This window comes from Equus przewalskii, chromosome 23 (assembly GCF_037783145.1).
Source record: "Equus przewalskii isolate Varuska chromosome 23, EquPr2, whole genome shotgun sequence".
Classification (NCBI taxonomy): Eukaryota; Metazoa; Chordata; class Mammalia; order Perissodactyla; family Equidae; genus Equus; species Equus przewalskii.
In genome coordinates, this window is record NC_091853.1 from 13,249,237 (window position 1) to 13,269,994 (window position 20,758).

General features: G+C 36.6%; 1 protein-coding gene across 10 annotated transcripts in view; it reads left to right on the top strand.

Moving 5' to 3' along the window:
• Positions 1-20,758, top strand: part of AXDND1 (axonemal dynein light chain domain containing 1) — an 81,046-nt gene that overhangs the window by 22,893 nt on the left and 37,395 nt on the right. For 5 of the 10 annotated variants that reach the window (XM_008543497.2, XM_070591696.1, XM_070591695.1 and 2 more), the window contains 8 exons: positions 897-1,018; positions 3,701-3,841; positions 4,817-4,921; positions 10,720-10,840; positions 13,414-13,515; positions 14,700-14,860; positions 16,117-16,192; positions 18,107-18,341. In XM_008543497.2, coding sequence (XP_008541719.2) covers positions 897-1,018; positions 3,701-3,841; positions 4,817-4,921; positions 10,720-10,840; positions 13,414-13,515; positions 14,700-14,860; positions 16,117-16,192; positions 18,107-18,341 — 1,063 coding nt within the window. The remainder of the gene's footprint in view (positions 1-896; positions 1,019-3,700; positions 3,842-4,816; positions 4,922-10,719; positions 10,841-13,413; positions 13,516-14,699; positions 14,861-16,116; positions 16,193-18,106; positions 18,342-20,758) is intronic. The other 5 variants (XM_070591692.1, XM_070591697.1, XM_070591694.1 and 2 more) reach the window with 2 other exon arrangements.

Sequence of the window (20,758 nt, forward strand, 5' to 3'; positions counted from 1 at the left end):
GTACTTAGTGAAAGAACTCTTTCAGTCTTACATAGATATAGATTTTTTTTTCTTTATGAGGGCTATTTCTTTTTTGTTTTATAAATTTTTCTTTTTATAGAATTTGAAACTTGAAATAGACAAGTTTAGCATAAGGCACTCCTATGTAACCTTTACCCAGGTTCACCAATTTTTTACATTGTTTCCTATTTGCTTTATCATTCTCTCTCCCTCTCTGCATATCTCTATATGAATAGTTTTTTCTGAACCATTTTGAAGGAAGCTGGTGACATCATACCTCTTTATCACCAAACATTTCAGAGTACACTTCCTATGGATAAGGACAATCTCTTATATATCCATAATACAGTCATCAAAATCAGAAAAGTTAACACTGATATGATAGTATTATCTAATATAGTCCATATTCAAATTGCAAATTTTATCAATTGGCCTGGTAATGGCTTTTATAGCTATTTTCCCCTCTATTTCAGGATCTTAGGATCACACAGTGCTTTTAGTTGTCATGTTCCTTTAGACAACTATAAAACAGTTTTTTGGTTTTCTTAACCTTAATATTCAGAAGAGCACAAGCCCGTATTCTGTAGAATGTTCCTTAATTTTGGCTTGTCTGATGTGTAGTCATGATTAGATTCCGGTTTTGTATTTTTGGCAGGTATAACAGAAGTGATATTGTGACCTTCTCAGTGCATCACATAAAGAGGTGCATGATTAGACATAGGCTTTTAAAAATAATGTATTATTTTTGTATATATATTTAGTTATAAAGGAAAATGTAAGTGAAATAAATTAAAGTGTTTCTAAAACTTATTCACATTTAGAGTGCCTGCCACCTAAAATGGTTTTTACTGACAAAACTGTAATAAATACTGATTATCTTATTTATCATTTGCCAGATGCACAAACTACTACATTTATTGAAGAAGGAACAGACCATTTACAATACAGTATTTCACGAACTTATTCGACAAGTCACCGTGGACTGTGCAGATCGAGGAGAACTGCTGTCGAAAATCAGGTTCGAGCTGCTACTGGAGTATCCCATTTCCCAGTGGATTTTATGTAAGAATTAGGTTTGTGTCTGCTGTCAAGAAGATCACAAAGTACACTTCTCTATTCTGTTGATAGTAAGGAGCCTAAGAGTATTACTATTATATTTTCTATAGTAAACATATAATAGTGGCGAACTTCCTTAAGGTGATTTCTGTTGGATGTTTGATACCATATTCTTTTTATGATTGGGAGTGAAGTGCTATGTGACATAGTGGAAAGAGCGTAGATTCTGGAGACAGACCAATCTGGTTTCAAATCGTCATCTAGATGTGTGACCTTGGTAAAAGTCTGAGCCTTAGTTTTCTCATATGTAAATGAAGATAATAACTACTGCGAAAATTTTCATTTGTCTATTTTTTCATTCGTCAATAATGTTTATTGAGAGTCCACTCTGTGTCAAGCACTAAGATGCTTCACAGGCTTGTGGTGTTTAAATGAGAGCACAGCAGTAGGTGCTCACTATATATCATGGTTATAGATGATGATGATAAATACTGTTATTACTGTAATTCTTCTTATGACCATGGCACTTTCCAAAAAGCTGAAAGGAATAGTGGAATTATAAAAGTGGGTTCAAATTACATATCTGCAGTTTACTTGCCATGGGGCCATAGGCAAATTATTAGATCTCACTGAATATCTGTCTCTCCTGAAAGGGAATTAATAATAGAAATTTGCCCTATTTTCCCACTGTCTGATTTATGGCAGCCGAGTCCCCCTCTCTGATGGTGTTGACAAACTAGAAGCAAAACCATTGATAAGAGACTAGTCAAGATTAGATACTAAGGAGTACTAAGGAGTAAGTTGTTGGAATACCGTCAAGAGCTGGAGAATATCAAATCAGAATGAGGCTAGGCTAAAGTCTGCATTGTCAAGCTAAGAGCAAAGCCAAGTGGGATAGATGAGGAAGCGGGGCAAAGGAACCAGATGACTGACAGTGTATCCAAACCTTCCTCTTATGAAGGGTAGGGATGCGTGGGACTCTTCCAGCTGATTTCAGGAGGTAGCTTCTAGGGCCCGAAATAGGGTGGGGTCCTATCCCAGGAAGTCTAAACAGAAAGAGACAGGCAGGCAAATCAAAGCCAAAATTCTTTAAGAAAAGTTGAGTCTGGGGCCAGCCCAGTGGCATAGTGGTTAAATTCATGTACTCTGCTTCAGCAGCCCGGGGTTCACAGGTTTGGATCCCGGGCATGGACCTACACATTGCTCACCAAGCCATGCTGTGGTGGTGTCCCACATACAACAGAGAGGAAGATTGGCATAGATGTTAGCTCAGGGTGAATCTTCCTCAAGCAGAAAGAGGAAAATTGGCAACAGATGTTAACTCTGGGCCAATCTTCCTCACACACACAAAAAAAGTTGAGTCAGACACTAGGGAGACAAAAATACTAACTCCAAAGTGCCAGAGATAGGATCAGAGTAGAGCTTCAAAGCCAAGGATTTAAAATAGGGTAAAGTTGGAGTTAAGAATACAAAGCAGGTGAGAATAAGCAATGAGGTTTCAGGATGATTGCCACAAACATTCATGATGTGTTTGTGGAATGGTGGACTCAGTAGGTCCAAAGTAATATAGTGGCCAGCATTTTGTTGTGGTAGGAGCTACCGTCCCTATATCGCCAATAGGGGAAGTCCTAAAGAAGATGTTTGTAAAGTTGATACTTCCCTGTGTATGAGCTGCATATTGAGTAATAAACTCCCTGCCACTTTAAGTGTTTAAGCAAGGGCTGGATAATCCTTTCTCTCAGTGGATGAGAGATTAAACTAAAGGATCATTCCAACTCAAAGACGTTATAATTCTGGGGTCTCAGGCTTAGGGTGTAATACCTAGATGACTTTTAATATAAATGAAGACCACTCAGTCATGGTCTTTGTAATTTATCATCTGTGATCATTTCCAAATATTTTGTTTGGATTTATTCAGAAGCAAAAGAAATGACTTCCTTGTATTTCAGGTCTTTGTTTATTTTTAAACAGTTGGTATCTTTTTACATTTCGGTCAATTCGAGAAAAGTAATTTTTCTGTTTTTTTTGAAGGTTGGCACCTGAGCTAACATTTGTTGCCAATCTTCTTTTATTTATTTTTTCTTCTCCCCAAAGCCCCCCAGAACATAGTTGTACATTTTAGTTGTGGGTCCTTCTAGTTGTGCTATGTGGGATGCCGCCTCAGCATGGCCTGATGAGTAGTGCCATGGCCGCGCCCAAGATCCGAACCAGCAAAACCCTGGGCCGCGGAAGTGGAGTGCGTGAACTTAACCACTTGGCCATGGGGCCAGCCCTGAGAAAAGTGATTTTATTCATGAATTCAACTATTTATAAAAATCTCACTATACTCAAGGCACTCTGTGACATGGTTCCTATCATTATAGAGTTTATAATTTAGAAGAAGAAATAAAAGAAGTCCTTATTTGGTTTTATATCTCAGACATTATATCCCAAATAATTATGACTCTGGCTAAAATTCTCCACAATTCGTTCACTTGTATGAGCATGGCAGGAATAGATCCCTTTCTTTTTCTATCTTGTTCTTCCCACATATCTTTTGTGAATGTATGTTCACTGTTTCTTTCCTAGCATTACTTTCTCTCTCACGTATTTTCTGGCTCCTTTTCTTCTGCATGGTGTCTTGTTTTCCTTCTTCCTCATGCAGAGAGCGGTATGTACAAATGCTTGACCAAATTGCCCGGCAGATGATTGACTTCTACAAAGACTTGGTAACTCAGCGAATGATGGACCAGCGCATTTTAGAAGAATTGTACAATTTTAAGAATGTTATTGAGGAACTGACCAGGTAAAAACTGTGATTACCTTTAACACAAAACAAAAGGCAAAGCCGTGTCTCTAAAGAGAGTAAAAAATATTCAGGGAAAGTAGCATGGCTAATGGTGAGGACTCTTTTGTTCTCTTTTCACGTTTAGCAAGAGAACAAAAAGGACTGGATGCAGATGTCGATATAGATGTAGAGACATGGATTGCACAGGTTAACACAGAACCAGGGCTCTGTGTATGTACAGGGAAAAGACTCCTTTTCTTCCTTCCAAGGTAGAGATGTTTATCTTTTTTTTTTTTGAGGAAGACTAGCCCTGAGCTAACTACTGCCACTCCTCCTCTTTTTGCTGAGGAAGACTGGTCCTGAGCTCACATCCGTGCCCATCTTCCTCTACTTTATATGTGGGACGCCTACCACAGCATGGCGTGCCAAGTGGTGCCATGTCCGCACCTGGGATCCGAACCAGCAAACCCCGGACCGCTGAGAAGCGGAACGTGCGAACTTAACCGCTGCACCACCGGGCCGACTCCAGAGATGTTTATCTTAATCAGGTTTATAGAACAATGCCATGATTAGGGTGTTAAGGTTCAAATCCCAAAGAGAATAAGCATTGTATAGCAATCAAGGTTAGAGATCATCTAACCTTGTGGCAAGATATTTAGTGACAAGAATGACGAGGATAGGATAGGCATGACAGAGGGTCCAACGGAGCAGCCTGGAGGCCTTGCCTGTCAACATCCGCCTTTACTCCATTCTAGAGGATCCCGCACATCTTCGTTCTACCTTTTCTAGCCAGACTGATTCCATTGCCAGACCTGGCAAGATTCCATCCAAATGTACACTAGATATCTTCATTTGTTTTATGAGGTAGAGAAACTAGGAAGAGATGTACACATGATAACTGAGAAGATTCCTGAGTATAAAATCTGATTTCCTGGGTAGAAACTTTTTGGAGGTCTTCAACTATGAGTATAAAATCTGTTTGCTCTATTTCAGGGAGCTGTGTCTGGTCCAGGCACACGATATGAAATTAACAAAGGAGGCAGAGAAGGCCCACAAGGATCTGGCGCAAGCTCTTTTAGATGCTGAAAAGAATGCCAAGTGAGTTACCAAACGTTAGCATTATGTCATACATGCTTCACATCTTGTGTTAAGAAACAAAATTTTATAGCAACATTTGAAGTTTTTTTTTATTGCAACAGTGCCCGGAGGAGTTAATCTATGTAATTTTCGTTACATATTAATGAATGCAGTTAAGGTACGTAAAGCTCATTACGTATGTGAACTCCTCCGGCACTGTTGTAATACACGTCTTGTAAATGTTTTGCTGTATGGGAGTTTTCCAGCGGGTATACCTAGAAGTGGAATTACAGGCTCATAGGATACGCACGGCCTTGCCTTGCTAGATATTGCCAAATGCTCCACAAAGCAGCTGTATTGTATATCCTCTCGTCTGTACATGAGAGTGCCCTTTAGCCTGTATCTTTTATCCGTATGGTGGGTGTGAAAAGATATTTAGTTTTTGTTGGCACTTTCCTATTTAGTAACATGAGTCTAGTTCTTTTTTAGATTTTAGTGAATCTACTGCAGTCTTAATGTTTTTATTCTATTTCAAGGGTAGCAAACTTTTTTCTTTTTTTCTTTTTTGATGAGGAAGATTAGCCCTGAGCTAGCATCCATTTCCAATCCTCCTCTTTTTGCTGAGGAAGATTGGCCCTGAGCTCACATCTGTACCCGTCTTCCTCTATTTTATGTGTGGGACACCTGCCACAGCAGGGCTTGATACGTGGCACTTAGATCTATGCCAGGATCCAAACCCTCAAAGCCCAGGCCACCAAAGCCAGTGCGCAAACTTAACCACTGTGCCACTGGTCAGGCCTGCAAACTTTTTCTTTAAAGGGCCAGATGGTGACATATGGTTTCTGATGCAACTACTCAGTCAGCTCTGCCTTTGTAATGTGTGCCATTGGACACAGCCAAGGACAACAGGCTGTGTTCCATTAAAACTTTATTTGTTGACACTGAAATGTGAATTTATAACATTTTCATGTGTCAAAAGCTGGTTATAATCAAATGACACTTTGAGTAGTCCTTAACTAGTTGGACTTTCATATTAATTTCATACTCTAGAACTGAGTTTATAGAGTGCACTCTGTTCCAGAGGTTGGTAAACATTTGGATTGTCCTTGTATCTGGAGAATTTTTCCCCATGTTCTCCGCTAGTATGCATCTGGATAGGAAATATGTGAGGGCATTACGTTTTTGAAAGAAGTATAAAATCTAACCAGTCACTAGACTTGATTAGTTACAAGTGTAACAAGGTGGCTTTATGAATTTAAGTTCACGTAATATAAAATCTGAATTGATGTAAACTATCTGTGCCTTCAAAATTTAAAAAAAGAAACATTCAAGCCTTTTGCTCTTCTGTAATATTTCTGCCCTTAGCACAAAACATTGGTTTCTCAGTGTTTTTGCTTCAAAGAATGCCTAGATCCAAGTGACCCCACTTTAAAGCCAAAAGAAAATTCCAAGAGCAGTTCTTAAAGGAGTCAGAGAAAACAGTAAGCAATCCTTCTGTTTTTCAGTGGTATACTAATGTGTCTGGTACTAGAATGGCCCCCCTGAATTTGAACAAAGATACTTTTCCCCTTGGATTTTCTCCTACCAAAAAATCTAAATTATTGACAATAAAAAAATTCTTCTTTTTTTTTAACCATTAAAAAATATAAAAAGTAAAATTATAGATGTGAAAAATTAAAAATGTAAAATTCTCAGCTGGTGGACTATACAAAAAACAAGTATGGGCTGGATCTGACCCGCAAGCCGTGCTTTACTGACTTCTGTTCTATTTCATTTTCTGTTAGACTTCTGATTACTAGAAGCTCTTGGGTACATATCAAAAGATATATCTGAGTGCATTTAAATTTTTTTATTTAATTAATTAGAAATAATATTATTATATTATCATAGAAGCAGTACATGTGCCTTATAAGAAAATTAGAAAATACAAACAAGCAAAAGTGAATAAATAATATCACCATCTCACCACCCATAGATTACTGCTGTGAATACCTCGGTGTATGTGTATTCTTGTGGACCTTTTTTCTTTGTACATGTGCACACATGCATTTTTTAAACCGAAATTGTATTGTATATATAATTACACAGCCTGGTTTTTTTTTTTTAGTCAACAATCTCTACCTATTTCAGTAAATTTTCACTTCATAAATTGCCTGGGTCATATTCAGATTTTCTCAGTTATTCCTAATATGTACTTCACATTGGGTTGTCCAGACTAGTGTCCAATCTAGGACCACATATTGCATCTTGTTTTATTTCGCTTTGAATCCAGCATAGTCCTCTGCTTTTTTTTTTTTAATTTGTTGAAGAATAACTATATTTTTTAAATGTCGAGAAAAACGCAATGTATATAAGATCTGAATTCAAAATATATTTACTTTTATTCTATTTTATTCCTTACTGGAATGAGAGAGGTAGCTTGATCCTTTTCTGCCCACTGAAGTACTCCTGTTTTCCGTAGTTGATTCACCTTCTTGTCTTAGTAGATAGCTGTTCTGTACTTTGTCTTCTATCCTCATGCCTCTAACATAGCTCTTCACCTTCTTTCGGAGCTGGTGAGCTTGCTTTTTAAAGGTAGAAGCAAACAGGAGAGAACTCAGTCTCTCACCCCTGCGTCTCCCCACCCACCTGCATCTGTGCGCACACCTTCTCTCTTCCTTCTCTTACTGGAGATGAACTGTCTCCTTTTTCAGGCCAGTCTCTCCGTGTGTATGCTGTTACATCTCCTCTTACCTAGTCAAGATATTTTCAGCAAATATTCCGCCTTTCTCCTGTATCATTGATGTTTCCCTCTCCACCTGATTAGTCCTATCAGTATGCAAATATACTATAAGTACTCCCATCTTAAAAACAACAACCCAAAAAAACCCCTAAAAAGGCTCCCAAGTCTGTTAGGACCACATATCCCCTGCTAGCTATGGCCCCATTTCTCTGCTCCCCTTACAGTAAACTTCTTCAAAAGTTTTACTTCTTCGTACTCATTATCTCCATTTCCTGTCCTCCCATTATCGCTTGAACCCACTCCAGTCAGGCTTTCACCTCGACCACTCCACCAAAAGGCACCTGTCATTGCATGCACCAGTGACTTTCATGTTGCTACATCCAAAGGTCACTTATCAATTCTCATTTAACTTGATTTACCAGCTGCATTTGTCATAATTGACCAGTTACCCTTACTTTCAGCATATTATACTCCTAGTTTTCCTTCTACTTTACTTTTGGCTCCTTCTTACTTGTATCCCTTGCAGGTTCCTTTTCATCTCACCAATTTCTGAATATTGGAGTGCTCACTCTTTGGATCTTTCCTCTATCTATATTCACTTCCTAAGTGAATCCATTCAGTTTCTAGGCTTTAAATACCATCATCTCTATACTCAACACACAAATTTATATCTCCAGGTTCAATCTTCTCCTTGAATTCCAGACTTGTATATTCAACAGGCTTAACATTTCTGCTTAGATGCCTAAGGTTCCCAAACTGAATTCCTGTTTTTACTCCTAAACCTACTCCTTCAACACTCTTTTCCCATTTCAATTAATGGCAACTCCATCTTTCCAGTTTCTCCAGCCAAAATCTTGGCATCGTCCGTGATCCCTTTCTTTCTCTCACATCTCACATCTCTCCATTAGCAAATTCTATCAACTCTTGTTTCATTACATATGCAGAATCTTCACGACTTTCACTACTGCCATCTTCATCTCTTGCCTGGGTATTACAATAACCTCAGAATGGCCTTTTTACTTCTGCCTTTACACTACTATAGTCTGTCTATTCTCCCCACACCAGCCAATGTGATCTATTAAAACTTGACTCAAATAATATCATTTCTCTGCTCAAAATTCTTCAATACCTCTCTCTCTTATGGTAAAAGGCCATGCTTTAAAAAAATGGTTTATAAGACTAATCCTACCAGAATTTCTCTGAGTTCTCCTACTTTATTGTAGACATGCTCACCTTTGTGCCTTCCTTGAATGCACCAGCCAGGCTCCCACTTCAGGGCCTGGAATCCTCTCCCCCAGAGAGCTGTGGAGCTTCTTCCCTCCTTCCTTCAGACCTTGGCTCAAATCTTCTGAGCAAGGTCCTTCCTGATCCCCCTGTTTAAAATGGCAATATACTTCATACTCTTGATCCCTTTCCCTAGACTTATTTTTATCCATAGCACTATCACTACTTAATATATTGTTTAACTTTTTTATTTGTTTATTATCTCTTCTGAATAAACTTTATAAGGAAAAGTTTTTTTGGTTTATTTAGTTTTGAACACTACCTGGCATATGGTAGGCACTAAACAGATATTTGTTCAATGAATTAAAAAAATAAACTAGGACTTCTTTTGTGCTAATGTCCACTATAAGAACAAAATATCTTCTAAATCCAGAGAGAAGGGGAAGGAAGGAGAGAAAGAAATCTTATTTTCTTTAAAAATTGATGGTTCTGAAAGGGGATGGTTCATTTTTGTGTGTGATGAGAAATTTTTAGTAATACTTTATTCTGATTATTATTATTAAATAATACTGATTATTTTATTGAAAATTTAGAAAATACAGAAACGTAAATAAGGAAATAAGGAGCATCCATTATTCTGTCTCTTAGAGTTAACTACTATTAATATTTTGGTATATTTTTCTTTTTTCTATGTATTTTTTATGAAAATGAGATCAAACTGAAGATATAATTTTATCATTTGGGTTTTCTCGTTTTATGTTATAACACAAAAAATTTTCCCATGTACCAAAGTATTGAGAACATGATCTTGAATTCACTTGAGCGTGTTTTCATCATAGAGCTTCATCATGTATTTTATTTGGCCAATCCCTGGTTGTTGCACATTGAGGTTGTTTCTGAATTTTTTTCTTTTGCTATTACAAAGCAGGGTCATTAATTCCCTTTTTAAAATCGAGGTCTAATTTTCAGATGGTAAAATGCACATATCTTAAGGGTATAGCTTGTTGAATTTTTATATGTGTATTTACCTGTGTGACATGTAACACGTAGGGTGATTAATTTTGTCTCAGTTGCTTTGAACAAGTGGGAGCCTCCAAACAGAAGGAGGCTTCAGAAGCCAGTGCTGGTAGTTCCTGGCTCTCACCAAAATTAGGAGAATTTTACATCACTGGCCTTTAATTCTTAAAGCAAAGTTAATATTCTGTAGGAGAAAGTGTTCCAAAAGGTTTGTGAGATTCTGCCAGTCACTTTAGAAATTCCGTGTATGTGTTTAATCTTAGAAGGACTTTTAATTCTAAGAGAAGCTTCAGCGTAAGTTAGAAGGAAAAGGCATGTTCTGGTAAACATGAAGAAAAACTAGATAATAAAAAGGTACTTAATTATACTCAAGCTTTTGGTTGGTTGGTAGAGAATTTCTTTAAATCTTATTATATATAATTTAAAAATATAGTGGCTCACAATTATTGGGCTTTGTGCCTTTAATAGAGAATCCTAATTCTATGGGAAAAAAGCTTAACAATAAAACTACTATATTACTGCCACTTGCATTCTGAATTTTTCACTAGATATAGTATTGTTATACCATTGGAATACCATTTTGTAAAAATTCTAGTGAATAAAGAGTATGATGAAAAGTGTTTAGAGCAGGGAACAATATATTGAACTTTTTACTTTAAGACTTTTGTGAGATTTAAAAATGAAATGCGAATATTTTTACTTCCACTTTGCTGTATATTAGTGTTGCTGATCTATCCAGCAATTTTATCGTAATTACTTTATGGTGAGTTTTAAAGGAAAAAATTGCCTGTTTTAGAACAAAACTTCTTAAAAAACAATATGTCTCTATATAGCTGTTTCTTAATTTTTCTTCTAGAATTGTAGAAGAATACCATGACTTATATACATTACAAAGAGGAAGGATGGAGAGCGATATTAAACAGCTAATGGCAGAAAGAGATATCTGGAGCTCAGCCACATATGATTTGGCCCTAAAGGTTGGTTAATCTGGAATCATATCTCAGACTTCTTTTTTGGCTCAAGTTTCGTTTTACAATTTTCTTTCTTTCTTTTTATTGAAGTATAATTGACATACAATATTATATTAGTTTCAGGTGTACAACATAGTGATTTGATATTTTTATATGTTATGAAGATATCACTGCCAGATATAATATATATATGTTATATGCCAGATATATATAACCAGATATAAGTCTGGTTACCATCTGTTACCATACAATGTTATTACCGTATTATTAACTATATTCCCGATGCTGTACATTATGTCTCTGTGATTTATTTATTTTATAACTGGAAATCTTTACTTCTTGATTCCCTTCTCCTTTTTTGCCCATCCGCTTACCCCCAGCCCCTCTGGCAGCCACTGGTTTGTTCTCTGCATCTATGAGTCTGTTTCTGTTTTATTGTATTTGTTTGTTTTGGTTTTTAGATTCCACATGTAAGTGAAATCATACAGTGTCATTCTCTGTCTGATTTATTTCACTTAGCATAATACCCTCTAGGTCTATCCATATTGTTGCAAATGGCAAGATTTTATTCTTTTTTATGGCTGAGTAATATTTCATTGTATATGTGTACCACATCTTCTTTATCCATTTATCTATATTTTTTTTTGAGGAAGATTAGCCCTGAGCTAACTGCTGCCAATCCTCCTCTTTTTGCTGAGGAAGCCTGGCCCTGAGCTAACATCCGTGCCCATCTTCCTCTACTTTGTATGTGGGACACCTACCACAGCATGGCGTGCCAAGCGGTGCCATGTCCGCACCTGGGATCCCAACCGGCGACCCCCGGGCCACTGAAGCGGAATGTGCGAACTTAACTGCTGCAGCACGGTGCCGCCCCTCCATTTATCTATTGACGGACACTTCGGTTGCTACCATATCTTGGCTATTTTCAATAATCTAGACAAAAATTTAAAAAATGAAGATGTATGTTTAATTGATGAATAATGTAGCCATTATGGGCCTTGAAAAGGAAAAGTTATATATTTTTCCTTTGATTCTTTTCTGTTGGGGACCTGGCTATTGCCCAATTAAAGGCTATTTTTTTCAACAGAACCTGTGAAGTATGAACAAGAGTTATTTCTCTGTTGTTTGTGAACACGTTAAAATTTTTTACTTTGAATTATACTAATAATAAACTCAGAAAAGTGGTTCTTATTTTTTCAACTAATCTAACTGTATTAGGATCACTAGATATCTCTCTTTGGTTCTATTAGGTTGGTATCCAAGATGACAAATGAATTGAAATATGGCAGCCTGTGGACCATCATAGTAATGCTTTAGAGAACTAGCAAAATCCCACAGTATTCTATTTTTCTGAAATGTTTGCTAGTTGGTTGCCTATTCTCACACCTGGGACTTATAGTATTATCAGCAAATTATGACCCTCAACAGATTCAAATTTTTGTACCATTTTCCTCTGGAATGGTCAGACCTCATCTAGGATCCAATATTCCATCCTGGTGCAGATTTTAAAAGGGACATTGGCTTGTCCAGAGGCAACAATCACGACAGTAAATATGTAAGAAGCAAATCTGGGAGTTAGGTATGCTCAGTAGAAGAAAAAAAGAAGACAAGTGAGTTCCCTCGCTCGAGAAGTAAACAGGAGAGAACTGATGCCTGGTAGAGGTTTCTGAACAAGCAAAGCTTGAATCGATGGGGCTCTGTGTTAGGCCATCCCTAATGTCCCTTCCCACAAGAAATGACAGCTAGAATGTCAACTCCCTGAAAATAAGGACTTTGTTTCTTTTGTTCACGGCTATATGTACAGTGTCTAGAACACATTCATTGAATGACTATGTAGTTGATTCAATACATCAGTGGTTCTCAAAGTATGGTCCAAAGACCCCCTGGGTGTCCATGAGATCCTTGCATGAGATCGAAACTAGTTGCATCGTAATACTAAGATGTTGTTTGCCCTTTTCACTCTCATTCTCACATGAGTGCACAGTGGATTTTTCTTGAAGTTACATGATAATGGGATATTGCAACAGATTGAAGGCAGAAGCAAATATGAGACTCCAGCTCTATTCTATTAAGGCAAACATTAAAAAGATTTGTAAAAAATGTCAAACAATGGTGCTCTTTTTACTAATTATTTTTTGTTTTGGAAAATATAGTTATTTTTTCATAATAATACTATTTATGTTAACATATCCTGGGTTTATTAATGTTATGTTTAAGTGAACTAACAAAAACATATTTTAAATAATTTCGGTTTTAATTTCCAATACAGTAAATATCAATAGATACAATGCATATAAACAAAAGCTCTTTGGAGTCCACAATAATTTTTAAAAGTGTAAAGGGGTTTGAGATCGAATTGTTTGAGACCCTCTGCTGTGTACTACACTTCACTGTGGTTCTAATTCAGTAGTTTTAGAAACACGAATTTACAATTCAGGTTAGTTCATGATTTAAATAAGAAATTGTGATTGAGTTAATGATTGAATGAAAAATTGATATGTGAAATTGGTTTGGGTTTAATAAATTACAGTGGTTTGATAATGTTTTAGGTTCCTAATTTTAGTAATTTTTTAAAATAGGTAATTGAAAGAAATAGAGTCATATTGGCTAAAAGACTTTACCTCAATGAAAAAGGCTGGAATAAATATGCTAAGCATTTCATCATACTGCTGTCAACCAAGGTAAAGCTCAGTTCATTTAAGTTATGGGAAAAGAGACTCCAGTTTTTGAGGGTTAAGACTATAGGAAGCCTTTGCTAAATTTATAGATTAAATTTTAAATATAGTTTTACATTTGTGCTTTATTGTGGGCAGAATGAAAAATCTAGGGAAATGTGAATAAAGGCTCTCACTTCTTGGGACCAGTGCAGTGGCGTAGTGGTCAAGTTTGCGCGCTACACTTTGGTGGCCCAGGGTTTGCAGGTTCGGATCCTGGGTGAGGACCTACACACCATTCATCAGGCCATGCTGTGGCAGCATCCTATATTCACAATAGAGGAAGACTGGCACAGATGTTAGCGCAGCAACAATCTTTCTCAAGCAAAAAGAGGAAGATTGGCAACAGATGTTAGCCCAGGACCAATCTTCCTCACACACACACAAATACACACACACACACACACACACACACACACAAAGCCTTACTTTTTTGTGTTTGTCTTCTATCCTAATTAAACCAGTTTAAGCAATTTATCTAAGTTAATAATACTGCGAATGTTATTTATAGTTATCCTTCTGTTTATTAGTGCTTAAACTAAAAAAATGTAAGTAGCTGTGCTCATTGAAATAGTTGCATTATTGGTGCATTCTATGCAATTTTATGGGAAAATTCAGTGAGCACACTAGATTGAAAAGGAGGGAAGTGGCATTTAGTGTGTTTCTAGAGTCAAACCATTTACACTAATCTTTCCATTTAATTTTTATAACAATCCTGTGGGATATATATTAGGGTATTTATTTCATGGATAAGAAAAATTAATCTCAGGTTAAATAACATCCCCCAAGGTTTCACAGCCTGTAAATGGCTACGATTCACATTTGGTTCTTTCTGGCTTTGAAACTCCTGTTTTTTTCCAGTGTACTGCATTCCCTCACATGAAAGTCCTATGGGGAAGTTAGGCTCAAGCTGCAAAGGAAAAATCTTGTTCCTAGTACTTTATGTACCATGGAAAAATCCACCACCAGAGGGACCATGTAGTAGGGTCACTGATGATATTTTGAAAGAGGAATAAATCTTTTCGATTTTTTGATCCATTTTCTGTGGATGTCTCTAGTATTACAATATTAAGAACGGTCTGGTATATGCTAATAAGTATTTGTTACATGATTAAATGAATAAATGGTTTGATTCCATCTCTTTTATCTAGGACACTGCAGACCTTGCACTGTTGCATAAGTTGACACAGAAATGGAGAAACTCAGTGAATAAATTTAAACAGGAATTGGAACAAAATGAAGACTCTACAAGGGAGACACTGCAATTTGTTAAGGATGGCCTTGTCAAATGGCAGCAATTCTTCAGAAATAAGTGGGTCTCTGGGAATCTTGTTTTTCTGATTATACTGTGTCATGCCTGATAACTCGGTCTGATTCTTCTTCATTAACATTGATTTTGGTGAGATAACCAGCAGCCCTTACAAGGGCACCACAAGACCAATCCTACTAAGACCTTGAATGGTCTTGTGGTTTCTAGTGCTAATTATCTCTTAGTCCGTCCTGCTCCCTATACCCAGCTGCTGCTGCCTCCATTTAACTCCAGCTGTTTTTCTTTTCTTTCGTCTCTTTGTAAAATCGTCAACTTATGTCATTACTGTTGGCAAACTTGAATATCTGGATCCATTTGCAAATTCTGTAGCATGGTACACATGCAGAGAAGTGGAATCGCTGGGTGGCAGTTATAAGGAGACTGATTTGGATTGGATATCATACTTTGTAACAATTAGACAAATCTGACAATGGAAGAGGCTGCCTATAAAATAGTTAAGTCGAGGCCAGGTGACTGAGTGAAAGGCAAGCTTAGTGGGAATCTGTACTTTGAATGCAGGCTGGACACAATAATTTCTAAGGTTTTTAAAAACTTTAAGATGCTCTGTCTGGTGCAGAAACACATTTAGGTATCATTTCCGTTTCAGATTGAGAACAATGCTTTCAGTTTTTCATATCTTCTAAGAATTTTCCCAATTAGTAGATTTGGAAGTTCTGAAGGCTGAAGCTGGTACACATCCGAGCTGGTTGCTGCTGCCGTCGCCCGTTTCTACTGTTTGTTGCCTCTTAGCTGGGAGGGAGCACAGGTGGTAGAGGTTCTCTTCTCCCTTTCTCTACAGGCCCTTCTTTATCAAGAGCTTTCTCCTTCTGAACTTCAGACATAACAAAGGAAACTCTCTCTTACCAGAAATTGGGGCTCCTGACCTAAATATTGAGACTTAATTATTCATTAGGCTTCCTTTCTATTTATATATTGTTTTGGCAACAGTATTCAACAGGAATTATTCTTATGATGATCTAGTTTTGGAAGCTGAAGACCAGAGACCACCTTTTGTAATACTGTCATGGCCTCTGACCCAGTAACTTGGTTAGTCAGGTCTGATAAGAGTCTGAATTTATATTTATATTTGTAAATTTAAAAATGAATGCCTATGAGGAGAGGGGCTGAACCTGGAAGGCATTCTTGCGAATCATTAAAGAGAAACATAATATTAATTGTTACATAGTGTATGGATTCATGATTTTCTTTGGTTATACCTTGTTCTGAGACCCAGCTCTTGCTCTTTTTCCTTCTTTCAGTGCAACAGACATTTTATCCCCTCGTAAAGGAAGTATACACGGATCAGTCATTCCAGACTTCAAGCAATGGCAAAAGGTGAGACTTTCTAATAAACAGCTTGGCAATCAAAATGCTGATTTGTCAACTTGCCGCTCCTCACCTATAACTGAGTCACCTCTCATCCTTTAAAAATGCCGTGCTAAGCATATGAAAGACAAGGAAAACGGCAAGGGCTTTAAAAATATGTTTAAATATTTTATTTTCAGTTCTATTTTAGATTTTGGGTCAAATAAAGTTAGGCTGCCAGAAAACAATTGGGAAAAGACACTTGGGTGGCAGTGAGGGTAGTTCTGATTCTCTCATCTCCTTATCAGATATAAGGATCCTTTGTGCCTCTCCTGTACGCGGCTTTTGTCTTAGGACCAATCGGACTTTTAAAATTAATAACAACTTTTAAAAAAATTATGGTATAATATATGCAAGATAAAATTGATCATTTTAACCCTTTTTAAGTGTGCAGTTCAGTGGCATTAAGTACAGTCACATTGCGTTGCAGGCGTCATCACTATCCATGTCCAGAGCTTTTTCATCTTGTTGAACAGAAACTCTGTCCCCGTTAAATAATAACTTCCCAGTCCCTGCCCTGGCCCCTGGCGACCACCGTTCTGCTTTCTGTCTCTGTGAATTTGGCTGCTCTAGGCACCTCATGTAAATGGAATGGTATAGAATTTGTCCTTCTGTTACTTATTTCCTTCAGCATAACGTCCTCAAGTTTCACCCATGGTATAGCATGTGTCAGAATTTCCTTCCTTTTTAAGGCTGAATAATATTCCATTCTATGTATTTACCACATTTTGTTTGTTTATTAATAACATCTTTTTAAAGGGTTAGAGCTTTGAAAATAGGTTTCATTAATCAAATTGCTATCACGTTATACAAAGGAAAATATATAAGATATTGAAATACCTCCAAAGTGAGTATCAAATTCATGACCTGATGAAATCTCATCCAGATCCCAGGAAGCCGCTGCTTTGCTTTCAGAATGACTCGAGCAGAATATTCTCAAGATTGAAGGTGTTTGTTGTCCTATATACAATATGGCTAGTTTAGTGACTTTTTACTGTTTATCTGGCAATTCTGACACTGCATAGATAAAACTGAAAAAAAAGTCATGCTTCTGTATTTAGTAGGAATAATAATAACTCTTATTCATTAAGCACTTACTCCATCAGGCTGAAGGTGCTGTGTGTACATTATCTTACTTAGTCCTCGTGGCAGCCACTTGATGCAGGTTTTATAATCCTCATCTTACAGATGCGGAAATTGAAGCTCAGAAATGTTAAGTAACTTGCCTAAGTTATCAATAAATGGTAAGTGACTGAGTCGGAATTTGAGTCCAGGTCTCTCCATCTCCAAAATCCTTACTCTTAGCTGCTCTGCTGCGTCACTTCCCTGTACTGATTACTCTTGCTGAAGAGTGCGCGATTGGTTCCATTATCTGAGTCACAAATAACGGCAAGTTTTATGTATAACTGCACCTTATTTTTTCCACAAATGTTTATTGATATGTATAGGACTTGGGCTTGGGGTTAGACAGACAAGTAAAACGTTAATAAAACACAACCTATGCATTCTAGGAACTTTCCCCGTCTAGTGGGGATGATGTAAACAGATATATTATATCCCTACCAAAGCAAGTAGTAATTAAACTTGCTCAGCTCTCTGGGACTTAATTGCCTCTCCCTAATTTTTTACCCACATACAATTTAATATAATGATTTTCATCCTGGTAAACCGTAGGTTATCTTATAGAGTATCAAAATTAACTTAAATTCACTTTAATTTTAAAAATGTATGTCACATATTTCAAGAAGAAATGGTCTTAACAAATAATAATAGGATATACAACTCTAAAATGATCGGGAGTCCCTGGGGAATAAAGATCGGTAGACTTTGATGAAGTCAGTAGTGAATAACGTGCTGATCTCCTTACCCCCCTTTACCCTCTAGATGCTGCATGAAGATAAAGACAAGTTTACTGGGGATCATCTAGTGTCAAAATACGATTCTCTCAAGATTATTAAACACTTACAGGAAAACTGGATGGATATTGGGCTTGGGATATTTGGTCGCCATAAAAGTATGGAGGGGGAGATGCCACCAGAGCGACAGTACATGGAGGAAATTGCGAAAAGCATAGAAAGACTCTACAAAGAATTTAAAATAAGAATAAATGGGGATAACGGTAAGAAAAAAACACTAATGAGTAGATTGCTTGACGTAAAGAATTTCAACAGTAATTATTATTTTTAATACAATTAATATTTAAAATCAAAATAACACATGCATATAGTTTTAAAAATCAAGAAAAATAAAGCATTGAGCATCAATTTATTGAGATATAATTCAAGCGCAATATATTTCACCTACTTAAAGTGTACAATTCGATCATTTTTATTATATTCACAGATGTGGGCAACCATCACCACAGTCAGTTTTAGAATATTTTCATCAAAAGAAACCTTGTACCTTTTAGCTGTCACTCTTTTATCCCCCCTGTCCCCACCCCAGTCTTAAGTCTACTCTTTTCTCTATAGATTTCTCTATTCTGGACTTTCATATGAATAGAATCATATAGTATCTGATCTTTTGTGACTGACCTTTCACTTAGCATAATGTTTAAAAGGTTCATCTATGTTTCAGCACGTATCAGTACTTGCTTCATTTTTATGGCAGATAATATTCCATTGTATGTATATATCACATTTTGTTTATCATTTTATCTGTTGATGGACGTTTGGGTTGTTTCCACTTTTTGGCTATTGTGAATAATGCTGATATAAACATTTGCTTACACATTTCTGTGTGGACATAAATTTTCATTTCTCTTAGGTATATACCCAGAATTAGAATTGCTGATCATGTGGTAGCTCTGTATTTAATTTCTTGAGGACTGTCACACTGTTTTCAAAGAGGCTGCATCATTTTATATACCCACCAGCAGTGTATGAGGGTTCTGATTTCTCCACATTTTTGCCAATCCTTGTTATCTGACTTTTTAATTCTAGCTATACTTGTGGGTGTGAAATAGTATCTCATTGTGGTTTTGATTTATTTGTGTTTTCCTGATCACTAATGATGTTGAGCATCTTTTTAAGCCTTATTAGGCATTTGTATTTAATCTTTTGGAGAAATGTCTATACAGACCCTTGTCCATGTTTTATTTTTATTTTTTTATTTTTGTAAAGATTGGCACCTGAGCTAACAACTGTTGCCAATCTTCTTCTTTTTTCTTTTCCTTTTTCTCCCCAAATCCCCCCAGTACATAGTTGTATATCTTAGTTGTGGGTCCCTCTAGTTGTGGCATTTGGGATGCTGCCTCAACATGGCCTGATGAGTGACGCCATGTCGGCACCCAGGATCTGAACCATGGAAACCCTGGGCCGCTGAAGCAGAGCATGCGAACTTAACCACTCGGCCACGGGGCAACCCCTGTCCATGTTTTGATTGCATTATTTGTCTTTCTATTATTGGGTTGTAAGAGTTCTTTATATATTCTAGATTCAAGTACCTTTTCAGATATATGAATTGTAAATGTTTTCTCTGATTCTGTGGATTGCCTTTTCATTTTCTTGGTGGTTTCCTTTGAGATGCAAAAATTTTTAATTTTGATGAAGTCCAGATTACCTATTTTTTTCTTTTTTTTGTTTTTGCTTTTGGTGTCATGTCTATGAATCTTTTTCCAAATTCAAAGTCATGAAGTTTCCTCTATATAGTCCTCTAAGACTTTTATAGTTTTTGCTCTCAGATTACGGTGTTTGATCCATTTTGAGTTAATTTTTTTATATGGTGTGAGGTAAGGGTCCAACTTCATTCTTTTGCATGTGGATATCCCATTATTCCAGCAGCATTTGTTGAAAAGACCATATTTTCCACATTTAGTGGTCTTGGCACCCTTGTCAAAAATCAGCTGACCATAGATGTATGGGTGTAATTCTGGACTCTCAATTCTATTCCATTGGTCTATATGTCTGTCCTTGTGCTAGTACCACACTGTCTTGATTACTGTTGCTTTGCAGTAAATTTCAAAATTAAGTATGAGTCCTCCTACTTTATTCTTTTTCATGATTGTTTTGGCTATTCTGGATCACTTGCAATTCCATATTAATTTTAGAAACAGCTTATTAATTTCTACAAGGACATAAGCTTGGATTTTGATAGGGATTGTGTTGCATCTATGGATCTGTTTGGGGAAGATTGGCATCTTAACAATGTTAAATCTTTCAATCCATGAACGTGGGATTCCCCCAATTATTTAGATTTTCTTTAGTTTCTTTCAACAATGTTTTGTAGTGTTCTGAGAATAAGTTTTGCACTTCTTTTGTTAAATATTTTCCTTTGTATTATATTCTTTTCAACACCATTATGACTGCAATTGTTTTCTTAATTTTATTTTCGGGTGCTTCATTGCATGTGTATAGAAATACAATTGATTTTGTATCCTGACAACTTGTTGAACTCATTTATTAGTTCTAATAGGTTTTTAGTGGATTCCTTAAGATTTTCTGTTTACGAGATCATGCCATCTGTTTATAGAGATTGTTTTACTTGTTCTTTTCCAATCTGGATTCCCTTTATTTATTTTTCTGGCCTAATTTCCCT